The 17,960-nt window shown below is 46.2% G+C and overlaps 1 protein-coding gene across 1 annotated transcript in view; it reads left to right on the top strand.

The window, feature by feature from the left end:
• The window catches only part of PLXNA4 (plexin A4), a 444,814-nt gene that overhangs the window by 404,811 nt on the left and 22,043 nt on the right, over positions 1-17,960 (top strand). The window contains exons 24-26 of the mRNA XM_074168893.1: positions 5,830-5,989; positions 13,995-14,098; positions 15,872-15,971. Coding sequence (XP_074024994.1) covers positions 5,830-5,989; positions 13,995-14,098; positions 15,872-15,971 — 364 coding nt within the window. The remainder of the gene's footprint in view (positions 1-5,829; positions 5,990-13,994; positions 14,099-15,871; positions 15,972-17,960) is intronic.

Raw genomic sequence — 17,960 nt, 5'->3', positions numbered from 1 at the left:
ACTGAGTTTCTAAGTCTCTGTGGGATGAAGAACACTTTCCAAGTCTTCAATGATCCTTATAATTTCTTTATTTCCCATGTTTTTGTTCTCAGAAAACCCCGATCCCAAATTTTAGGATGGTCAGAAGATGCTCTGAACTTATCAGATTGTTTTATTTGCACCTTCAATTGAGAGACATTAATCTCATTTAACTGTAGCTGGCTTTGAGAGCTGTGTCCAGTCGATGTTAGTTCCTTGACCTGCCTTAGGTTTTAGCTTAGGTGGGCTGAGGCAAGAAATGCCTGCTTTTCATCAGTAACTACAGACAGTCTAGAGCTGAGCTTTGATTGAATCCAAGTCTGATGAGGGGGTAGACTTTATTCTTAAATAAGACCACAATTTATTTTGCATATTAAGAACGTGACTTTCCTATTAAATCAGCAGCATAGTGCTTCTTTTTTATTACATGTGGTTGTCTAGCAATACGGAGGCCTGATCTCACACGGAAAGAGTGAGCAAAAGGAAGAAAAATGCAGACACAGAGTGATCACTTTCACCAAAGGAAATCCCTCCGATCCTTTTAGGCTTGATATAAAGCAGCCAGCAAAGGGTAGTAATTATACATCAGCCTGAACAAAGCTCTCCTCCATTCCCTTTGTGTTGTTTGATGTTAATCAGCTCTCCCTCTTACATCTCAAGAGCAGACAAATATATCCCGATAGGAATCTCAGCAGATTTACAGAGATCAGCTTCGGTGAAGGAGATTAAGAAGGAGCAGAATATGAATAGGATTGTTCTTTCTTTCTGTTTCTCTTCATCTCTGTTTTATTTTCTCCTTCCTCTACCTTCCTTAAGCAGTCTGTCATCTTTTATTAAAAATATACAGTAATGAAACAAAGCAAAAACTGAATCAGTTTTTGCAATACAGGAATTCCCTCAATGTCTCCTGCTCCCTACCAAAAGCACCTGGTCACCACTGTGAGTTTGCAGCGCATGCAGCTAGAATTCATTGGGTTGTTCATGTTTCATGAGTGCTAGATGACTGCTTGACTGAGTTAAATCACAATTCCAGCAGTGTGGCACATTGAAACAGGCTGTTTACTGCTGTTATTCCAGGAAGACAAGGCCGGGGCTTCTTTTGGAAGGCATTTGTTCTTTTAGCCTTCATTAATCATCATCAAATATTTTAAGTCATAGTTTTGAATATGGTTTGAGTGAAAAGCAGATCCAACAAAATTGACTTATCTAGCAAGAAAAAAGAAGACAGAGCACTTTCAGACATCTGGAATTACTGATTTTACAATACACACCTCATTCACTAAATTTAGATTGGTTTGGTCTGATTCCTTTCCAAAACAGATAGCTCTGATTTGCTCTCAGTCCTACAGTTCTCCAAGGAAGCAGCCTCAATGCCCTAGGGCCTTTGCAGTCTATAACAATTTCTGTACTTACAAGGGTTTTTTCAGTACGGTAGAAACTAAGCTAGTTACAGATGTGATTTGCTAGAATAAATGTGTTGCAACTAAACAGTAGGTCTTCTCCCAAGCTGTATACCTCAGAGAAACACCCTCTTGTGTTAATGCCTTCGCTAGCAGTCAGAGCTCATCATCTCTGGTCTGCAGTGTTATTAAAAACCCAGCTAGATTATTCCATCTATGAGAGAGAGGAAGATCTCATACCTGCTGACTGCCATCTGCCTTTGCCAGAATCCATGATTTTTTAGCCATTCACCACACCAGAGTCCAGATGCAAAACCTCACTCCCTACTGCCACGGCTCTGCTGTCACTGGGAGATGAAAGACCATCCATCTCCTGCGTCAGCCTCATTTCAGTCGATACAAATAATGCAAGGGAGCAAAGACCTCGATGTGTGTCAGAAGCTGTCAAGAGTATTGGCTAATTAGTGCTTGGGGGTGGTAGGTGGGAGCTGCCCAGTACATCTTGAGCAGTGGCATGCTCTGTGTGGTCCCTGCACAACTCGGTGGCTCCAGTGCTGAGAGCCTAATTGGATCATCTCTCCTGACAACATATTCCAGACGGATAAAGATGCTTTGAGCTGCCTTTGGTTAAGGCTTTTTCAGAGAATTTTGGTGGTAAGGAGGAAGCCATCACCAAAGAGGATTCAAGACCAGGCTGGATGGGGCTTTGAAGTGTTCAAGACCAGAGTGGATGGAGCTTTGAGCAACCTGGTCTAGTGGGAGGTGTCCCAGCCCATGGCAGGGGGGTTGGAACTGGATGATCTTTAAGGTCCCTTTCAACTCTAACCAGCCTATGATTCTAAGATATAAAGGCTCTCTCATGCTTAGCCTCTTTGGGGGTCTTTCTCCTCCTTGCTCACTGCCAAGTCTCGCTGTGTGGTAGCCACCTTGGACCTTCCTTAGCCCAATCTGGAAGGGAGAGAAAGATGTCTGTCCTCAGGATAGAAACCGTAGCAATGCCCTGGTCTCAGGGCAGATCACTCAAGACTCTGCAGAGAGCTCAGAGCCAGGGTCCCCACATGATTAATCACAAGATGTTCCTTTATTATTTAAATGGCAGTAATCCGTAGTGGAGATCAGCGCTTGGCTGTGCTAAGCATGGCATGTATATATACACTTAGAGACAGCTCATAGCTGGAGAGGCTGGCAGACAAAAAAAAAAGCCCAGGGATGTAGAAAAAGGTCAATGAACACAAATCCAGTGACAGGCCGTGCCCCAAGGTCACACACAGTCAGTGGGAGAGCAGGGCTCAGAGATTACTACTTCGGTGACTCCCAGTCCCATACTTATCCATGTTGTTGGGTGATGGAACAGTAACACTGAATGCCTTGAGGAGATCAGCATCCCAAAGCTTCCCTCAGAGTGACTGATCATGCAGGAATACAACACAGGTCTTCTCAAAGGTCTCTTCCCCACCAGTTGACATCAGAGATTGTGTTGACATAGGTGGGCAGCACCGCTGGCGCAATGGGATAAGTTCTCTGTCTTACATTGGTTGTTGTGAGGACAGCCCTGGGTGAAGCATAGGGCAAACCTTACGCTTTCAGTGAGACTGGAGCACCTGAACTCTACCAAATGGATGAAGCCAATACTTAGAAGTTTCCTGCTGGTCACCTCCTACCAGGAACAATCTACAGAAAGCTGAGGAGAGAACAGAGGAAACCCTTGGGAAGATTCCCATGGAAGTAGTGAGAATCTCTCGCTCCATTGCAAACACCTCATTATGATTAGAAGCTTCAGTCTGTTGGAAGGGGAGCAGAGATTTTTCAATCTGTGGTGTAAAAATGACTTCTATAGGGCCCATGACAATCTCCAAAGAGCAAACTTTTAGTGTGTGCAATACACAGGTGCACCCTGTAAAATTTCTGAGGCCTTTGTAGTGGGAAAAGTTTAGTGCTCCACAAAAGAATAGCTGGAAAACACTGAGAGTGGATGTGAAGCCTGGGACATGTAGGTCGAAGCCATTGTGCTCTTGGTTTCTATAAACAATAACTGAATTGCCTAAAATGTTAAAAGAAGCCTCTTGACTTCCATTGAAATGAATACACTGGTGTCCAGGAGTTGGCAGCTACTACCAGCTGCCCCCCTCTATGTTTGAGACCAACAAGAGCAAACCTCTTTCCACACAGCCCTTTGAGATATTGCCTTCCCTGCTCCGTCTTCTTCCAAGTGAGCTGGAAAAGAGGAAAGAAAAGACTACTGTAGTCAGGGCATGAATGATCATGGCTCACCCAGGCAGAGTTTTTCTGCCACCTTCCAAAGTTGGCACACTGTGAAATCCAAGGGCAAAAAAGTTGTAAGAGCAAATCACCATTGTCAGCTTCCAGCAGGACGATGGTCTACATTGCATGGTAGGTACTGGTGTGGTGGGCACTGGTCAGCACCTGCAGGAGATACCGGCCCTTCTGGACCAGCAGCTAGATGCCTGGTAGGGTAGTCCAGATTATTTTAAATAGCATTAAGTTCTTCCATGTGGGGAACTGCATGGAACCCCAGGTGTTGGCATCACAGCTGAATCACTCCATAGAGCTTGCTCTGACTGGCATCAGCTCAGCCCACCTCTGTATCAGATCACTGAGAAAGACCTGCAGAGTAACTTGGTCTCGAGAACCCCCATAACACTCTCAAAAGAGCTGTCCCAGCCTGCCATCCCTGCCTCATTTCCTTACAGATGTGTAGTGGGAGGGGGGCAACTAATAACCTCAACACTGGATGCATTTCAACAGTGCTTTTTATGTGTAGTTCTGTGATCCTTTGAGATGAAAGATGCTACAGAACTGTAAATCTGTGCCGTTGTTATTATTATCTGAATTGATGCTTCTTCAATACTCCTGGAAGTGACATATAAATAATAGCATTATGATCTAATCAATATCTCGTATTTACATCTCCCCTTTCATCCAGAAAGATCACAGAGCTCTTTGTAAGCAATATCTTCACAAGTCCCTCTTAGTTGAGCATAACAGCACCAAAGGGAGCCTGGTGAGCCAATACATAATTATACCGATATGATTTCACCCGGTTTCAAGCCAGTTTGAGATCCCACTGCATCTTAGTTGTTTGAGATGGAGAGTGATGGAGAGTTCAGTACCTATTGTGTACTACAGAAGGGAATTTATAGTCAAGGTAGAATTTGTCTAAGGCACCAAAACTAACATGTCTGCACTTGTAAAAGCGGCACAGAAACATTTAATGACTATATATAGCCAGGAGCGTTACTGGACACTCCTTCCAAGTGCAAAGGTGTGCTAAGTTTATAAAAGTTTATAGACTTCACACTTCTGTAGCCAGGAGAAAGGATAATTCTCAACATAGACGTGGCCAAGAGTTAGTGGGCAGATTGCAGTTAAACACTCTGTGTGTGTGTTTAAGGCATCCCCCCCTCCCTCATCACCCCATATGCTTTGCATTTGCTCTTGGACAGAGTCTTTGGAGAAAATTATATTCTCCTTCTGAGAAATGAGAGGCCTCTCTAGTTAGGTCAATTATCTTGGTCCATACGTGAAAGCAAAAGGTTTCGTTGTTGTTTTGTGTTTCTTTTTTTAAGAAACCCTGCATTTCAAATTAATAACATTCTTCTGAGAAGGTTCTTGGTCAGTCCTGCAGTGTGCAGAAGATGGACAAACTTAAGTCTGAGAGACTGAAGAGCACTTTTACCTGAGTTGTCCAAGTCAGGTGGCAATGCAAGGAGGTCACTACTGAATTAGATCACCTTGACAGCTCTCTAGGGAGCAGGGAACAGATCCGAGGTCAAGGAAAGCTCTGGAGAACCCTTTGGATATCAGTTCAGCTCCAACCAGGGTCAGGCCTAATTGCATTTTTAATGGTTTCTATGAAAAGAGTGTGTCAATGAGCATTCTCTGGTAACATTTGGTGAACACCATTTTTACTGAAAGCATCAGAACCATCAGAATGGGCTTTCTGTTATTAATATAGCAAAGATACCACGGACATGAGGCTCAAATACAGGGGGCTGTTCCCACAGGTATAGTAGTTTCACCTCACAGAGACAAGTGGCATGAGACACAAGTTCAGAAAAACCTTCACATCAGCCCCAAGTCACTGGCTGCTCTATCTGGAAGCCCACAGCACATAGCTGAGAGCCAAATTCTTAGTTACCTTTAATTCACTGGGCACAGAGTGGTGAGGGGTTGAGAGCAGCACAGGCATGGATGGATGCAATCCCCCTGTGTGAAACCAGATCTACGTGCCCTCTCAAAGAAGGGAGTGCTCTTGGTACACGTTTTCCACCTTATTGCACCCTACATCCCACTGGTGTGTAGGACACAGGGACCTGCAAGAAGGTGGCTGCATGAGGGGGCATCTGTGCTGTTGTGAAATGCACAGTGGGTCTCACTGCATCTCTCTCAGGTGCTGAGCTGTGTGAACCCTGACAACGTGAACAGCCCCGAGATCCCAGTGAAGATCCTGAACTGTGACACCATCACGCAGGTGAAGGAGAAGATCCTCGATGCCATCTTCAAGAACGTGCCCTGCTCCCACCGACCCAAAGCTGCTGATATGGACCTGGGTACGTGAGTGCACAATGGACCCTGATTGTCCCCAGGCAGGGGGGAGAGGGGAGATGGGAGACAGCCATATTCAATCATGACACTGTTTGTTGGGGTAAATTCGAGGTCTCCAGACTGGGTGTACCCTTGGTGCTTGTTCAAGGCAGAGAGAAGCAGCAGCAATGGCAAGAGGGCAGAACACAGTGATTAAATTGATGCGTATGCTCCTGGTTTATGAAATCTTTGGCCTTGAGGACTTAAAAAGACCGGTGGCCACCCTGGTTTTCTGCCCACAGAATTCAGCTTGGACAAGGGTATGGAAAAGGCTGGGGCTATTCTCGCTGTTCTGCCAAAGACCCCTGGAAAAAGAGTACCAGATGCCCAGGGTGATGTTTTCAGCAGTGTTCAGGCTGCAGAGATTTATTCCTAGCTCTTCTCTGAATAGTGAGTGTTTGGAATATATATATGTCTTCTTGCTGAGATAGTCGCAGCCCAAGCAGTATTAATTACTCATTGTGTGGGCACAGGAAAGGGGATGAAATGTCCTCTGCTCAGTGGACTGCATTCATCTCACCTCTGGCTTCCTCCCTCTCCTGTCAGCACTCCACCACCAGCACCAGGGCTGGGAGCTGCTGCTCTGAGGCTTCCTTTCTGCAGAGGACTTGGAAGTCTTAAGGAAAGAGTAGTTCTTCTGTTAATGTACTCATGGGGGTTTTTTTTGTCAGTGGTTTGCTCCTTCTTTCATTGCTGTTTGGAGAGTGGAAAGAGCTGCACCAGCTTCACTCACATTTCTAGGCAGTTGTGCCTTTAATCCATGGGGCACACAAGGAGCTGTACAGCCCAGCGCAGGGGTGCCTCTGAGGACAAAATCTATTTCTGCCCATAACTCTGGAGCAAGGATGCTAGCAGGAGTGAGATGTCTGAAGTTGGGGTCCAGAGCCAGATGTGATACTACACCTGGAGGCTACTGTGAAACAACATAGAAAAAATCTGCTCAAGGCATTGCCGAGGTGTCTGGCAGGGAGCTGGGGACTGTACTGTGGCTGTAACTGCCAGAATTTGCCCTCAGTGACCTTCAGGGAAAAAGACTTGAGTGGAAAATGATGGACTCTATAAAACCTAGCAAAGTAGAAGAGGAGCCAAAAGGAGAAGGGATGGACTGACGCCAAGAAACAATTCATGGCAATAATGGAGGCAGGAATGAGAGGTCAGGGATTAAAGTTAAGTGTCTATATGTGTGTGCGTATGCATAGGGGAGGAGGGGATTCCTGACAGAAATTGCAGCAAGATTCCTGCTCATGAAAGGCTGTTAGAATAATGAAACGAGCTGCCAAAACCAGCAGCAATAAAGGACAGATCATATACATCACCAAGAAAGGACCCCAGATGATTTTGGAGCTGCTGTGAGTCAGCAGGGGAACGGTGAGTGCCAGGGTGAGCAGGAGGGAAGGCAGGGCAGGGTGCCAGGGCACAGGAGACCAGAGGAGTGGGGTTTATAGCCAGATCTCTTGACCTGTCTGGTGCTGGATGGTGGCCACAGAGCCCACTATGTTTGGGTTTCAGACTGGGTGTGAGCGGAAAGTAGCTTGTTCTGCTGTGGGGATGAACAATGCATCTGTACTGGGAGGCAGAGATTTTACCTGCGTGTTGCAAATACCAGGGATAAATTGGATTCCACAGATTTTACTTTGGCTCTGACAACTGGCAGATACAGAAGAGTGTGTGTGCAGGGTCCCAGCTGGAGCCTGACAATTTTGCATCCAGGACTGTTGCTTTTTAAGAAATACTGACCTGCTGAGTAGTGCTGAGGACCAGCAAGTTCCAGAAAGTATTTATGAGCGTGTGCATCCCTCAATGGACAGCTTTGTCCATACTGACAGGAGACTGCTTAATGAGCAGCTGTTTGGCCAATAGCATTGGGGGGAAAAAAAACCCAAACAAAACACAAAAGTACCCTCATCTAGTAGAATAGCCTTGCCAGCAGCAATGTAGTTGCAGGTTCCTACAGCACAGCAGCTAACAAGGTGGGAGGAGCGGGGCTGGCACTGGTGAAGTAGGAACAAGAGGATGTGCACGTCCAGCCACATCTCCAGCCCAGCCTTTTTGCAGGAAAAGGTGTTTGTTGGCGCCTGGTATCCTTCGGTGACAGGGAAGGCAGCAAGGGGGGAGCAGAAAACGCTGCTGGTCATTAGAAAGCAACACAGGGCTCTCAGGATCAACCTGCCCCAGGCTGAATGCTCAGAAGTGCAAAGGCGGTTGGATGGGCCCCACCAGTCCATGCTAAACAGTAGGTCAGAACAGACGACTGTAATCTGGCCTCAAAATCGATGGTTTTCTAAACAGCAACACTGTTTTCTATTACCATTACAATTTTCTGGGCTTTCTGTCCATACTAAGGCCAGATTGCTCACATGGAAGAAAGCAAACAAGCTAATGAGTTATTTTGAGTTGTTAAATGCAGGGTAGCTGCAGGCAGAGTGACTTGTATGTGTCGCAAATGTCATAATGTTTTGCAGTTACCCAGACAACTCATGGAGGGGGTTGTCAGCTGAAAGCACTTATTTTGGACACCCTGAGGTTACATTTTAGTCCAAAACCCAAATTGCAGCCCTCTGAGTAAAGGCTTCTTTCTGCAGTGGCTATTTTTGTTATTATTATTTTTTAAAGCCCTCACCATAAATAAAATACCCCGTCTTTGGGAAAGCATTAGGGTGTAAGGATCACAAAATGGGAATTTGGCTTCACACTGAGGCGTTCTCTCTTCCCTGTGTTGTGGTTGCTTTTTGAAACGGACTGCTGAGGTGATGGGAGCTGCTAAGTTGGCTGCCTTGCGCTCAGTGATGTTGTCCCAGGCTCCTCATGGGCCACATCAGGGCAAGCTTTCACTGCCTTACGCACAGTGCAGTTCTGGGGTGAGAGGTTCAGCCTTTAAGAGTCATTTAAACTGGGTCTAACTCTAGTATATATACAATAAGGTAGACAACTTGCATATACAGGATGAAAAGGCTGGAGCACCTCTGCCATAAGGACAGGCTGAGAGCATTGGGTTGTACAGCCTGGAGAAGAGAAGGTTCTGGGGAGACCTTATAGTAGCCTTCCAGTACCTAAAAGTCCTACAGGAGAGATGGGGAGAGGCTCTTGATGAGGGAGTGGAGCCACAGGATGACAAGGAATAGTTTTAAACTGAAAGAGGGGAAATTTAGATTAGACAAGAGGAAGAAACTCTTTCCTGTGAGGTTGGTGAGACATTGGAACAGGTTGCCCAGAGAAGCTGTGGCTGCCCCATCCCTGAAAGTGTTCAAGACCAGGTTGGACAGGGCTTTGAGTAACCCATTCTAGTGGGAGGTGTCCCTGCCTGTGGCAGGTGGGTTGGAACTGGACGATCTTCAAGGTCCCTTCCAACCCAAACCATTCTGTGATTCTATGATTCTAAATATTTCCCAGGCATCTTCCATCTACACTTTCTGATATGAACTTTTTTTCCCCCAACCACAATGGTCCTTTCTCCAACCCAGAAGCAGAGCGGAGTTTCTCCTCTCTTCCTAGAGGTCATCACATATTAGACATTTATCCAGTTTTGTTTCCTACCCACCTGGTTGTACTGGTGCCTGCAGCATACAGACAAAGGGTTTATTCTCCCATTTCCTGTGCCAGTCTCTCTCTCACATGGAAATTATCGGGAAGTGAAAAAAATACTCATATGACTAAAAGCAACCTCCCAGCTCTTCAGACTAATCCTTCATGAGCACAAGAGATCATGGAACAGGCGTTGAGCTTGGAAAAGCCGTATGTATTTGTTCCACATGCCATTGCTGTGCGTGGTCACCCACAAACAGTTTCACAGATCTTCAGGGGAGACTTAAGGTCTTTAGGAAAAAGGTGGGAAGCACAGTACGTGGCATGAACAGTTGACTGAAATGCATTGTGTGCATCGTGACCTAGAAGTGCCTGCAAAGGATGAGGTAGCTGATGGTGACTAGCTCAGATGAAGGCACCTGGAGTGAGCTGGCAGGTCTTCCATTCACCTGGGTATTTCAATTGCCCCCGAAAAATGTTCTCTCTGTTGCACTTTTCTCCCTTGTTCAGTGGACATCCTCAGGGTCACCTGGATGAGAGAGATGGCACAAGGGAGGCATAACATCTTCTGGAGCATCTGAGGTGCAGGAGGACATCTCCCCATCTCCCATCTCCCCATAGAGTGATCCCCTAGGCAGGCATTGCTACAGCTTAAAGAAACACCTCTTTGTCAAAGGCCACTGGAATTTCCTTTTTCCCAGTCATTTTGAACAGAAAGGTTGTTTCTTAAAAAAAAAAAAAAAGAAAAAAAATGAAGAGAAGAAAAAAAAGAAGTAATTCCTGCGTGCAATATAAAGATACACTATCTGCTGAATGAAATATAAAGGCTTCACAGCAGCTGTCTCCTGAGTTTGCATTTACCGCTGCTCCTGATTGGAAGGCTTGATAAAGATAATGGGATTTTTTACCTCCCTCCCCCCCTCACTCCCTCTCTCCGGAAGGTGGAACTGTAACAAATTGGATTGGAGTATGTCTCTCCTTTGTGCTGGCTCGCAGAGGAGTGTTGCAGATCTGATGAGAGCGGGGACAGGGTGCTGCCAGTGAGGACAAAGCTAACCGTTTTCACTTAGTGCTGTGAATATGGATGTCAGGGTCACCTTTTCCTCCTCTGCGTTCTCCCTTCCCATTTCCTTGCTCACAGCCATTGCATTTCCTTGCAGATCGGTGTGTGACCACCTCAGCTGGCACTGGTGGAGAAAGGGAGTGTGCAGTGAGACTAGGAAGAGTTGGGGGATCACAATTTGGGGGTCCTTTCACTGTCATCAATCAGATGCATGATGAAGTGATTTGTATTTAGTCAAGGCAAACCAGCTGCAAAACTGAGGCCAGATGCTCTGAACCTGCCCTGCAAGGTGTTTTCCCCCTGGCCTTGCTCAGAAGTGGGTCTTATGCTGAGTCAGACTGGCCCTTCTGCTTCCTTCCGTGGCCCCTTTCTGCGTGATAGGGCTTGGTGATCCCCTGTGTCTGTGCATGAGCACAAAGGGCTTGAGGGGACATCACATGATGTCCTCAGCTCCCCTGGAGCAGAGGGAAAGTTTCTGCTGGTCTGAGGACCCTGTCCAGCTCTTGAATCATAGAACCATAGAATGGTTTGGGTTGTCATGTGGAAGGGACCTTAAAGATCATCAAGTTCCAGCCCCCCCGCCATGGGCCAGGGACACCTCCACTAGAGCAGGTTGCTCAAAGCCCCATCCAGCCTGGCCTTGATCACCTCCAGGGACAGGGCATCCACAGTTTCTCTGGGCAACCTGTGCCAATGCCTCACCAACCTCACAGGAAAGAATTTCTTCATAATACCTAATCTAAATCTCCCCTCTTTCAGTTTAAAACCATTACCCCTCATCCTATCACTCCACTCCCTGATAAAGAGTCCCTCCCCATCTCCATTTATTTGAATACAAATAAAGCACAGAATGAGGAAAGCTGTGCCTACTCTTCATATCAGAGCCAAGTCCAACACTGAGAACCTGTGCATCCCTCCTGAAATACTATGTGAGTGTGTCCCTCCCCAAAGACAAATCAGGAGAGCATAGAGACATGCAGAGCCTTGAAGGAAAGAGGTCAAAGAGATATGGTCCCGAAGAGACCATACGGAAGATACATAAGAGACACACTCTGTGACAGTAGAAGTGGCTTTGGCATTCTGTGGGGCACTTTGTAAGAGCACCATTGCCCAGCTCAAAGTTCAGCATTTTGTGCTCTTCCAAGCAATTTCTGGGACTAGTTAGCTCCTGGAATCTGGTCCAGTTGGGAAGGCACAGAGAGTATCACCCTCGGACTTCACAAGGATAGTGTAGGTGAGGATCTAAGAAGCTGGAGTAAATGAAGGGCAGTTCAGGATCGGTGCTTAGCCAACATAACCTTTGCTTACTTTCTGAGTATCTCCAGCAATAAACACAGCAGCTGACCTCTTCCTGCTAATTTAAATGAATAATAAAGGCAAGGGCAGCTTTCCCAATACATTTTAATTATGTGATAAGAAAACTGCTGAAACCAAAAGAAATTTGCAACGGTCCTTGCATTTTTATATTAGGAGAAATAAGCAGGGGTGGCAGGTGGTGTCTCCGTATCCAAGAGTTCATTTTAATTAACTCCCTCAAATGAATAGACTTTCTGCCATGGCTCTGGCTAAACTGTATGTGACTGAGACATGACAACCAAAAAGAAAGCTTTGGATGGTCCAGGTTGTCTGTGTCCCTGGTGTCCCCAGGTGATACTAGATTTTGGTCCTTCTCATGTATTCCTTGCCTATTTTCCCTGGTGTCCCCAGGTGATACTAGATTTTGGTCCTTCTCATGTATTCCTTGCCTATAGACAAGTCCATGACTCCTCTGTAGGGAATCATAGAATCACAGAATGGTTTGGGTTAGAAGGGGCCTTAAAGATCATCCAGTTCCAGCCCCACTGCCATGGGCAGGGACACCTCCCACCAGATCAAGTTGCTCAAAGCCCCATCCAGCCTGGCCTTGAACACTTCCAGGGATGGGGCAGCCACAGCTTCTCTGGGCAATCTGTTCCAATGTCTCACCAACCTCACAGGAAAGAATCTCTTCCTAATATCTCATCTAAATCTCCCCTCTTTCAGTTTAAAACTGTTACCCCTCATCCTATGGCTCCACTCCCTCATCAAGAGTCCCTTCCCATCTCTCCTATAGGCCCTCTTTAGGTACTGGAAGGGGCTCTAAGGTCTCCCTGGAGCCTTCTCTTCTCCAGGGTGAACAACCCCAACTCTCTCAACCTGTCTTCATAGGAGAGGAGCTCCAGCCCTCTGATCATCTTCGTGGCCCTCCTTTGGACCTGTTCCAACAGGTCCATGTCCTTCCTGTGCTAAGGACTCCAGAGTTGGACACAGCACTCCAGCTGGGATCTCACCAAAGTGGAGTAGAGGGGTAGAATCACCTCCCTTGACCTGCTGGCCACACTTCTTTTGATGCTGCAGCACGCTGCTGAAGACTGTGTTCCGTGGAGCAAGGTGTTGGTTCTATCTCTGGAGCTTCTACCTGTTGTGCCCCTACTGTGCCAAAGCTAAGGGCTTCCTCCTCCGGGCCGCTTCTGGAGTTGAGTGTCAAAAAGTGTTGCACGAGCTGCAATGGAGACAAACTGAACCCCGTATAGGATCTGGTGAACAAGAAACTGCTCTGCCCAGGGGAGCCCTGTCTGTAGCTTCATCTTGGCAATTAGACATGTCTCAGGTATTGCTAAAGGCTGTGTCCGTGCTGCTTCCGAGGGCATATGCCCTCAATCCCTGATATCCCTGACGCAGGTGACATTCATGTATTGCTCTCCCATGGTGATGGCTAACATACACAAGGACAGGTTGGCCTTGGAAACAGCCACACTGGAGAAAGAACAGAGCCAGGGAGTCAGCCAAGAGCTAAGCACTGAGTAATCAGAGGGCTAAAGCACCAGACCTTGCTCTGTTCGGCTCTGCCAATGGATCAACAGGTCCCTGGTCATTGCTTTATCTGTGTGGAGCTCACCGTTGTGTGCTGCTGTGCCCTAGACTTGGACCTCTCATCCATGTAAGCAACCACTCTGTGTTCTGATCTCTGTTTTAAAGAGGTGGGTGTTTCTTGTGCGAAAGCTGTTTTGTGATAGCGCTATCATTTTATCAAGGGTAAAGCAACCAGTCTGGATAACCTAGGACTTGACTCTGAACTTCGCCATATGGCTACGATTTTTGCATACTTTCCTGAACCATCTCCCTGAACCTTTCATTATTCGTCCATCCTCTCTTTCCCTCTCTCGTGGGCTCTGGACATTTGTGGGTCCATTTGTTGTACGTGCTTGGAGGCATCTGACAGAGCATAATGGTGATGACCATGGCAACACGGATGTAGCCTGCACACATGTGACCACATGGGTTACAGGCAGAGGGATTACCAGGGCTCTGTCCCCTGTCCCAGAGCCTCTGCACAGCAGAGTTCAGTGTCCCTCTTCTCCTTGCAGAGTGGCGGCAAGCAAGCGGGGCGAGGATGATCCTTCAGGATGAAGACATCACCACCAAGATAGAGAATGACTGGAAGAGGCTCAACACGCTGGCACACTATCAGGTAACCATGTGAGAGGATGGCTAGGGAGAAGGTAGATCAGATAAGAAAATGAAAAGGAGAAAGGTAAAGTGTTATTCTCTAAGAGGCAGAGGTAAACAATGGTTGAGTGGGCAATAAGTACCCACTGCATTAAGTACATCCATCCTGTTGACATCCATCTCTGCATGACCTTGAGATCCATAAGAGAGAGCTGAAGATGTCCAAAAATATCTTACACAAGCGATAGATTTAATGAAAAACGGCCCTTTGGTCAAAAGCTCGCCCCACTCCTTTCCCTCCTTGCCAAAAAAAAAGAAAAAAAAAGCAAGCACCTCATTAAGTTTAATCCAATGCTGACAATTTTGTCATTTCCTCAATCACACCTTAGCAATCTAAGTTTCATAACAAGATTTTTTTCTTTCATTTAAGAGCTGACCTGAGGAGGCAGCAAGCAATAATTTGAAAAGGAAACAAAACTTTTCACTTCAGATTGACTGAAGCATCACTGGCTGACTCCAGAACACTTTTTTTCAGAGGGAGCGGGGATGTTTTTTATTCTATTTCACCAACAAACCAGGTGTAATTTTCTTTCTGTTCTGTGCTTTTTCCAGTTGTTTGCTTCAGGCAATGAGCTCCCAGCTACACGGACGAGCTGGGGCAGAACAGGTCTCAGCTGCCAGGGTGTTGAGCTCTATGTCATTTACCCTGGCTGTCCTGAGGGCAGACACAGAGCACACTAGGACAGACACTGGTATTCCTGTTACCTCAGTTTCCCCATCTGTACTGTGGGGCTAAAACTACAAAGAGCCAATAATTGCCTTCCATGATTGCTGAGGGGCTATTTAATTAGCCTCTGCAGTGCTTTGAAGATGAAAAATTCTATGCAAGTGCTAATTATTATTATTACACAGACAAGAGTTAGACGTTGTTAGCAGGGTTTTTTTTTTTTTCACCCATCTCCTTTTTATGATGTCTTATTTATAACAGATATTCCTGATGTGGCTCCTCTGAGCCATCGGCTTGTTAACATTTCTGATACAGGACCCACACGAACGGCATAGTTCTAGAAATGGAAGGTCTGGCTCATTTCAGAAAGCCCTGTTGTTTGTAGAAACACTATCCCATGACATCCTGGAGCACAGCCACTCCAACCCTGCTGCTTTCCCCTGTATGAGACTCTCTGACACAGCAAAGAGAAAGAAATTGTGGCAGTCCCTTCAGTCCAGCAATGCATTTGTCATGTGGAAGAGGGAGACTGTGCACAGAGAAGTTGACAGGATCAGTCAAAGTAGAAAATGTAGATATCCATTTCTGAGCTAGGTACCTAGAGATCAGCTGCAATCGAAGTATAAGGAATAGAAAATTTCACATCAGTTTTAATCATCCTTGTGGGACGTGCCATTCTTGATGTTTGAAATAGCTCAGATGATTTTATTCTTCTCATACTCCTGTCCTACATGAGAGCTTCCTTGTGAAGAACATACTGTCAGCTTTACTGAGGTTAATGCAAAGACTCATATTGTTGTAACTGGGCTTTGAATCAGGATCTGTATGGAGCAGAGTCTGCTTTGTCATCGGTTGTCCTATTGCCCTGATGCAGGCTTCTGATGGTATAACAGGAGGTTTTTTCCCTTTTTTGTTAATAGATCCACTGAAGAAAGCATTTGAAGCTCGTCCTGCCTACAGTGACAATGGTTTCAGGCTCGGTTTCTGCTGCTTGAATTACTGCTGCCCTTGGTGTGGTCCTCAGCCAGTTTTCAGAAGCTTATTGACAATGTCCTTTTTCCTCTACAGGTGCCAGATGGATCTGTGGTAGCTTTAGTCTCCAAGCAAGTCACTGCCTACAATGCAGTCAACAACTCCACGGTCTCCCGGACCTCAGCCAGCAAGTATGGTAAGGACCTGTGTGCTGATATGGTTTGAGAGAACACTGGAGAAGAGATCCCAAATGTCGTGGTGGTTACAAGACACTGAGCACCAGCAGAAAGAATGATAGGCAGATGACTAGTTGATATGATTGCTTAAGAAATGGCAGGAGGAGAGGATTGAACCATCTAAAACTTTGGCATCTGGTCCAAGTGGTTGAATTGCTCTTGGGAAGTACTTCTCCCTCGTTAATGAAAGGAGGAGCCTATATAATTAACTGCCTACATTTTAGATAGCTGAATCTCACTCTTAGCTATAGCACAGAGAGAGTTAAGGGAGAAGCACTGCACACTGGATGAGCTCAGTCATTCTGGTGGGTGAAGTCCTTGGAACATGGTGTGTGGTGAAGACAAAGCTGTGGCATAGATGAGAGGCCTCTGGGGCAACCACAATCTACGTAGGGCATAGCCTGTCTACAGTTATATCTCAGTGTGGGTGTTGTGTGTCCCATCCAGCTATCTTATTATCCCAAGGGAATTTGCACCTGGAGTAAGAATAAAAATGGTTTACTGAGGTCTTATATAAGTATAGCTCAAGGAAGTGAATTTTTGTTCCCACTTTACCCATGAGACAACTGAGAATGGGACAGCTGTGAAATAGAGACCAGGTGGAAATTCTTCTGTAGAGCCAAACAGAGACCTCCTGAGTCTCACTCACACCATCACACACCTTTCTCCCCTGCACTAGAATTGCAGCCCAGGACGTGTCTCACCATGGCGGTGCCGGAGGGCAAAGCAAAACATCTCTAATGCATGTGCAAACAGAGTGCTGCAAAACCACCCTCCAACCTGGATGCAGCTGTCAGATCAGTTTATTATTATTTTTTAATTTACTGAAAGCATCTCCAGTCCTTCTTCCTCCCTTTAGCTTGAGGGAAAGTACAGTTACTCAATGTCCAGAGGAGCCCCCTTCCTCTTTCTCCAAGGACATGAGCGATCCACCAGGCCTTATTAATATTCATCCTCTTTGCCATGTTGTTGCAATTACTGAAAGACACAGTGACCTTTGAAAAGGAAGACTTGAGGGGGGTTAATTTCTGTTGGATTTCTTTAATTCTTTTGCCATTTGATTTTTTCAGGAGGAGGGGGTGGGGAAAGATGCAGGGGGAGGAGAAGATGTGGTGGGTCAGAAGTGATTGTTAATTGCAATTAAGAAAACAGCAACCAGAGAGAAAAAGGATATTCCATCTGATAATTAATATGTAGAGATTGGTAATGCATTAATGAGGCTGATTCAGATCTTGCTACAGAAAGGTGCAACGCTCTTCTGTTAATTATGGTTGGAAAAGACTCTGTCTGCAGCACTGCTGGAAGGTCAGGGAGAGGGGAATGCCTTATGCCATCATCACTCAGAGGCAAAGGGAGGTAAAATTTGGAGGCTAAAAGTGTCTTTGGAGAGGAAATCTGTGCAGACGTCCCTGGGGCTCTGGTTTACTTTCTGTCAAAGCAAGATTTTGGAGCATCGAGTGAAGAGGTTGATTGGGCAAGAGTTATTGGATTGCTTTGATGGGGGGAGGGGACGTGGCTCCTCCGAAGTCTGGGGATGGGGAGCGAGGCAAAAGGCCACATTATCTGAATCAATATTACTGTGCAAAAAGGCCATGGCCTGTTCTCTGACCATAATGCCAAGCAGTATGGCATGATATGGCTAACATCCATACAGGTAAAACAAGTTGTACTTGTCCATACTGGTTATCTTGAGTAGCTGGTATTATCCCCTGAACCAGTCCTGGCCCCAAACTAGGGCATGTTTAATTTGGAGAAGAGGAGGCTGAGGGGAGACCTCATTGCCCTCTACAACTACCTGAAAGGAGGTTGTAGAGAGGTGGGTGTTGACTTCCTCTCCCAAGGGAAGAATGACAGGACCAGAGGAAATGGTCTGAAGTTGGGGCAGGGGAGGTTTAGGTTAGATATTAGGAAGAATTACTTTACTGAGAGAGTAACAGCCTGCCCAGGGA

Source organism: Numenius arquata, chromosome 2 (genome assembly GCF_964106895.1).
Source record: "Numenius arquata chromosome 2, bNumArq3.hap1.1, whole genome shotgun sequence".
In the NCBI taxonomy this organism is placed as follows: domain Eukaryota; kingdom Metazoa; phylum Chordata; class Aves; order Charadriiformes; family Scolopacidae; genus Numenius; species Numenius arquata.
This window is presented reverse-complemented; position numbering and strand designations above follow the sequence as displayed.